Below are 6,398 nucleotides of genomic sequence, written 5' to 3' on the forward strand. Positions count from 1 at the left end.
GAAGCTATTATATGCTCTCAAGTTGGTGATTTTAAGAGGAAATAAAACACAACTCCCATACAGAAATACTCTTAATTCCATTTTTGTTTCAAAACATACCTTCCTTTAATCATTAGTAAATCTGAAGAAGTGACATTACAAATTTTGTAATATTAAAATCTTAAATCTTCACCGAAGCAATTTTGAAATTGTTATTAGAGTAAGAAAAAAATCATTAAAAATATATTAGAGAAAAAGGTTGACACGTGTCACTAATTCGCGTATTTCTATCTAGTTAGGTTTCTGTTGTTGTCTTAATTGTCCCATATTATTAATAATTCAAAAATAGAATGGTTTTTATTTCCTTACTAGCCACTTGATTTGGTTCATCATTAACGTCTTATTTGGTACATAAATGACATGAAAATTTTCCTATTTTTAAGTGGTATGTCAAATCTTTTAGACTTTAATCTAATTAAAGCAAGCCTTCTAATCACTATCATCTTTGGTTGATTAATCAAAATTGTGGCCATATATATATTATCAAAACATATACAAATCGTACGTAAAAGAAATAGATTTTGTTGATAGGTTTTATATACACGTAGTGTGCATCTATTAATATCATCCAACAATAACTCTAACTTATCAAAATATGCTAATAAAAGAATAGTTAAAGGATATATGAAACAATCCATTCTCTTTTTACTAATAATAACTTTTTCAAAATAATTTTAATGGTGAAACAAAGAACATTTACCCCTAAAATTATATGATTAGATAGATATAAAATTATATGAACAACTCTAAGGCATAGTGAAAAGCCTTGTAATGAGGTTGATTTTAAATGGAAAGAATTAAAAAGGGTAAAGAGAGTAACAAAAAACGAGACAAAGGATCAGACAGAATCCGAGGAATTTTTTTTCATTGCTTTTTTAGTCAGCTTTGACCATGTGGAGACCTCAGTGATTATGATTTTACAATTTCTTTTTTGTTTATAAAAAAAAGTTAATTTATTTTATATATATATATATATATATAAAGAAAAATCCAATAATCAAAAGACTCCCACTTCAACTTCAGTACTCTTTGCATGGTTTTGAGTGGAAATTTGTTGCTTTTTTTTTTTCTTTTTCTTTTTCTCTCTTCAGTACCTTAAAAGCAAGAACATAAATACAAAAAAAATTCTCTCTTCCATTGATTTTCTCTTCCTCTTTGTTTTTTCTTTCTTCTTTTTTTGGGTCAAATTTCTTATAATTTCATAATCATTTCTCTCTGCTTCTTTTCCTACATAATTCAAAGTAACTAACTTTCATCATTGAACCACTCTCTCTCCTTTTCCCTCTCTAGGGTTTCAAACTGAATTTTTTTCTCATTGTTTCAATAAAAAGTCTTCAAAGATGATCAATAATAATATACGGCCAGTATATTGATTGTATAAGAAAGATGTTCCTCAATGATTCACTATTTTCAATAATATGGGGGTAAAGTTTGTGTATATGATCTTTACTTAGATTATTCTAATCATTTAGTTTAAATCTTGAAATTGTTTTAGCTTCTGTTTACATAAAAAGTTTGTGTGGGTGTATATAAGGACAGTGTTGGAGAAATTAAAGCACGTGTTTCTATACAACTTAGATTTATGTAATTCATGGATTTTATAATTTACGGTTGGTTAGGATAAATATTTTGTAATATTGAAAATGAAGTCCATACATTTTTTGGATAAAGAATATGATAGAGTCATAGATGTAGGTTCGAACAACTTCATTAGATAGATGGACGCCTTCTCAAAACGAGACCCTACTTAAACATCATTTGACAATATATTTTTTTCTGTTCTTAACTGTTTTCAAAATTTAAGTCATAGGTTGGAAACATAGAAGAAAATTCTTGAAATTTGAGCATGAGAGTATTAGGCATTTCCTTAATAGAGTAAGAAAATCATGATGAGAGAATAAAAACAACCCAAACATCTAACATGTATATAAGTATACTCTATTAATTTTAAAAAATATTAACAAATTAGGTTTGAGATTAGAATTCTCGATTCCACATGAAATATGAACTAAAAATGAATACACTTAACTCATCACTAGCAAACAGAGTCCCCACGACAAAAAAAAAAAAGAAGTCAAATAACAAAATCAATTTTGATGTGTATGATGTTCTCCTATTTAGGGTTTTCTAACACATAATGAGAAAGGAATTAAAGTTTCACGACATAAAGCAAAGGAATCTATGTATGGGCACACAGTCCAAGACCTTTTAATTCATACTCCATTCTTGCAAAATTTATATATAAGAAAATTACAGTCCCCCCATAATGATCTGTACAATACAATAATATCTCTGTATACAATATCTAAATAGATAACACACACCTCCTTTTAAGGACTTAATATTATTATTCCTTCTTCCCTTTTTTTTAATTCTAACACGACATTTGAAACAGAAGATTTGAATACGATCTCTAGACCTGTTATCGGGAAAATACATACACTTAACTATCTGAATTTTGTTCCGATTACTACTTAGAATTAAATTTTAAGCAAAGAGAATATCCAAATGGATAAACGTTAACAAGATTGTATATGAAAGTAAAAAAGATTATGAGCTTTTAAACTCAAAATTTTGAGTAAAAATCGTCGCATTATGAACTTTGCCAATAACTCAAGGAGTCCCAAAATATGAAATTCAAGCAGTTTTGCTCATAACACACTATAGGATAATGTCAAGCATAAAACCAAAAACTCAAATATAAGAAAAGTAAACCATCAATTTAAGTACAAAAACCATAATACTCATGGTTATAACATTAATTAAACATAATATATATATTGTTTATACATATAGGTCATCTTTGTAAATATATTTTTCACCCCCTACACTTACAAAAGACTACCTTCCCAATGATATACATATATAAGAGAAACCCTATAGTAATTAATTAACCAAAACACCATCCAAATTTCTAAATTAAAAAAAAAAAAAAAAAAAAAAAACCCTTAGAAAGTTTGAAACCCTAGGCTGGTCCATCAATTTTTTTTTTTCCATTTTCATCATCACTTTCTTTGGTCTCTTTTGAGTCACAGTTCAGCATTGAAAACCTTTAAAATGATATGATTGGTTTCAATTCATACTTTTTTTTTCTTTTTCCTAGTGAACGTTTTAGTAACAAAAAGAGAAGTTCAAAAGGATTGAGAAAAATTACTGTCTCAATAAGTGGCTGGCGGAGGCTGAAGAGAAGCCATGAAGATCGGCACCACCACTGCCGCCGCCACTCCATGCATTTACATCGTTTCCGCCACCGCCACCAACCCAAAACTGAAAATTCTTCCCCAAGTTCATTCCTTTACTCTCCTCCACCTTCACCGCCCCAGACTCCATTGTCATCCCAATGTCGTTTTCAATCCCTAATCTCGAGAACCCACCAAGATTATACCGAGCCATGGCGCCTTCGGGTGGTTCGAAAGTGTAAAGCAAATTAGGTTGTTGATCATTAGCCAAGAGAGGGAATTGTTGTGGTGGTTGTAATCTCCAATGGTCACCTTGAAATTCATGAACATCTACTCCTCCGGCAGCAGAGCCACCGCTTGTTGGAGGAGCTTGAGGCGGAATTATCCCCAAATTGAGGCCGTAAGTAGAGAAATTATGTAAAGAAGACAAAAACGGCAAATGGGGTTGTGTTGAAAGTGAAACTGCAGCAGTGGAATTAGTTGATCCACCTAATAATTGTCGTTCACTGGCTGCTGGAGACTTCGACCGATTCCGAGATTTGGTTCTCTTGTTCCTACGGCAGCCACCACCAACCGGAACATTCCTCAGTGCACCACCACGTGTCCAATACCGACGACAAGTCTTACAAAAGTGACGAGGCTGAGAAAGATTATAGTTATTGAAGTAACAAAATTTGGTGTTTGTAGATTCACATCTAGGGCATTTCAAGCCGGCCTCTGGCTGCGGAATCTTTGCCAACCGAGCCCGATCAGTCATCGAAACTGGCCTAATCGACCCGGTACCACCACCACCGTCACCACCTCCCCCACCCCCAGGTGGCGGAGGCAGTAAAACTTGACCAGAATCCTCTGCAGTGTCATTTCCTCCCGTTTGATGATTCGTCAACTACAGAAAAACATCAAAAACAAAAAAATAAATTGCAAAGAAGTATTAAATATCGAGTATATTCAAGAAGAGATAAAAAAAAGAGCCGGAAAATATTCCGAAAAATATGAACTTTTTTTTTTTGGGAGAAGAAGGAAGGTAAATAGAATTAACAAAAACAAAGCGTTTGTTTTATACTTCTCTCTTTATAAGTTGTAGGTTTGAATCGAGCAACTTACCGGTTGCCAGTTAGGAGGATCCAAATAAGAAGGGAGAGGAGGAAAAACCATAGTATTTGTTATAATTCTTGTGAAGAGCTTTCTCTTTTGTGCAAAAGTTCGTTGATGGTGGAGAATCACATCAATGGGAGAGACTTGCTCAGAAATGAGAGAAAGAAAGAAAGATGATGGAAAAGAGATAAAGGGAAGTAGGGTTTCTTTTCTTTTTCTTTTTCTTTCTTTTATTTATTTATTTATTTTGTTTTTTCTTTCTCTCTCTTATTTCTAATTTCTTAATCTTGAAGTTTCATAATTCCTTTTTTTCTTTTTTGTTGGTTTAAATTAATAGTGGTTTGGCCATGCATGGAGTTAGAGAGAGAGAGAGAGAGAGATAGACCAAAGAAAAAAAAACCCTAAGATAAAGAAGCTTTTAGGTAGGGTCTATGGGAGGTCTTTGAGGTGAGAGAAGGAATAATATTAAAATAAGTAAATAAATAAAAATGGTGATAAATTAAATTAAATTTTATAAAAAGAGAAGAAGAAGAAGAAAAAAAAAAAAAAAAAAGAAGGAAGAAAAGAAGAAAAAAAAAGGGTTGATGGTGGGGGGAATCCTGTGGGTGGAAGTGTCACAATCGAATGTACCTTTGTTTCTGCGTCCTTTGTTTCCACTATTGCCATTGTTTTGTTTTCTTCTTAATTATATTCTCCCATTATATTCACTTCATTATTTTAACTTCTTCTCTTAATTAATTTTAACCTAAGTTCTAGATTTTATGGATATCCAACCACTACAAAATATTCATCTTCATTCATATTTGTTATACATGGGTGTGTGTTTAATTTGGTAATTCCAAGGTATAATTCAATCTATATATAAAGTACAAGCAAAGACCCTAATTAATCAAGGAGATGGTGCTCCATCTCGATCCACCTACACCTTGATTGAAAGTAAAAGAGGAGGCATACTTTCGATCCCGTAAAATAAAATGTTATTTTAAATAACTCTAAATTTTAACATGACAAGCTTAAGTTAACCTATTTATATAAATAAATTTTAACATGACAAGCTTAAGTTAACCTATTTTTAGTATCCGTGAGTGTTCAGCCTAGTTAGCTTAATGGATGTCAAGAAAACTCTAAAAAAAATTAATTCTAAGTAGTAACCTAATTAGCAATTGAGCATTAAGTAGGGTTTTTGTATTTTGCATGTCACAGGTCTTTTAAATTTTATCTATTAAACAAATTCATCAGTCATAATGTGTTTTAGGATATGCAATCGATATTAGATTTAAATTTTACAGTCATTTCGAAATTTTAACATCAACCAACATTTCTGCCAAATATATAAACCAATTAAAATTAATAATTAAGTTTGTTAGAGATCTTATTATTAATATTTTCTGAAGAAAATTGTTATTAGTGTTCATATTTGTTTAATTACACGTAGTTTATAAAAGATTATATATATATCGGTGACCTCAATTAAATTTTAATATTGACGTCGAATCCTCCTATTTATGACTCTATAATAATTCTCGTAGATATATTATAAATTAAAATATTAACAATAGTATAGATAGATGAATCTCTTCAAAAGAGAATTTTGTACTTAACCATTAATATGTTTGTATAATTTGACTATATTTTTTTTGTTTATATTCGATGCATTCGTATATTTACGTTTTAGAACTATTGGGGGATTCTTTTTCTATTTCTTTTTTTTTTTCCTCCTAGAATATTACATTATATCTTTTACGACTTTTTGGAAAAGGAAAAAGAAACTTTATAGTTAGATGGTAATTGGTAATTGGCTTTCTAATCTTCCAAGGTCGGGAATGTTCAATTCTCTTATATCTTCATTTGTTGTACTACAAAAAAATATTTTAATTATCATGTTATTTGAGTTTGAATATCAAGTAACTTTTAATATCGATTAAAGTGTCTTACAAAAGTGTTTAAAATATAGACTAACTCAACCATTATTGAGAAGTAGGTATTTCGATCAAGAAGTAAGGAGATTTGAATCTCCTACCAACCATATCGTCTGGCCCAAAAAAATGAAAGCAAGAAAGTTCAACAATGAATTATTTAAAAAAT

General features: G+C 30.7%; 1 protein-coding gene across 1 annotated transcript; it reads right to left on the bottom strand.

Moving 5' to 3' along the window:
* Nucleotides 1-2,740: 2,740 nt before the first annotated feature.
* LOC101220381 (dof zinc finger protein DOF2.4) lies at nucleotides 2,741-4,518 on the bottom strand. The gene is made up of 2 exons (XM_004147643.3): nucleotides 4,323-4,518; nucleotides 2,741-4,104 (listed from the first exon to the last, which is right to left on the bottom strand). The coding sequence occupies exons 1-2, from the start codon at nucleotides 4,371-4,373 to the stop codon at nucleotides 3,190-3,192; spliced, it is 966 nt and encodes a 321-aa protein (XP_004147691.1). The 5' UTR covers nucleotides 4,374-4,518; the 3' UTR covers nucleotides 2,741-3,189.
* Nucleotides 4,519-6,398: the final 1,880 nt, after the last annotated feature.

This window comes from Cucumis sativus, chromosome 5, assembly GCF_000004075.3.
Source record: "Cucumis sativus cultivar 9930 chromosome 5, Cucumber_9930_V3, whole genome shotgun sequence".
Taxonomy (NCBI): Eukaryota; Viridiplantae; Streptophyta; class Magnoliopsida; order Cucurbitales; family Cucurbitaceae; genus Cucumis; species Cucumis sativus.

What these genes read in the sequence shown, in the direction of transcription:
- LOC101220381 (XM_004147643.3), bottom strand. Translation starts at nt 4,373, where the DNA reads ATGGTTTTTCCTCCTCTCCCTTCTTATTTGGATCCTCCTAACTGGCAA. An exon ending in ATCCTCCTAACTGGCAACCG is followed by an intron (nt 4,105 to 4,322) that starts GTAAGTTGCTCG and finishes GTTTTTCTGTAG; the next exon opens with TTGACGAATCATCAAACGGG.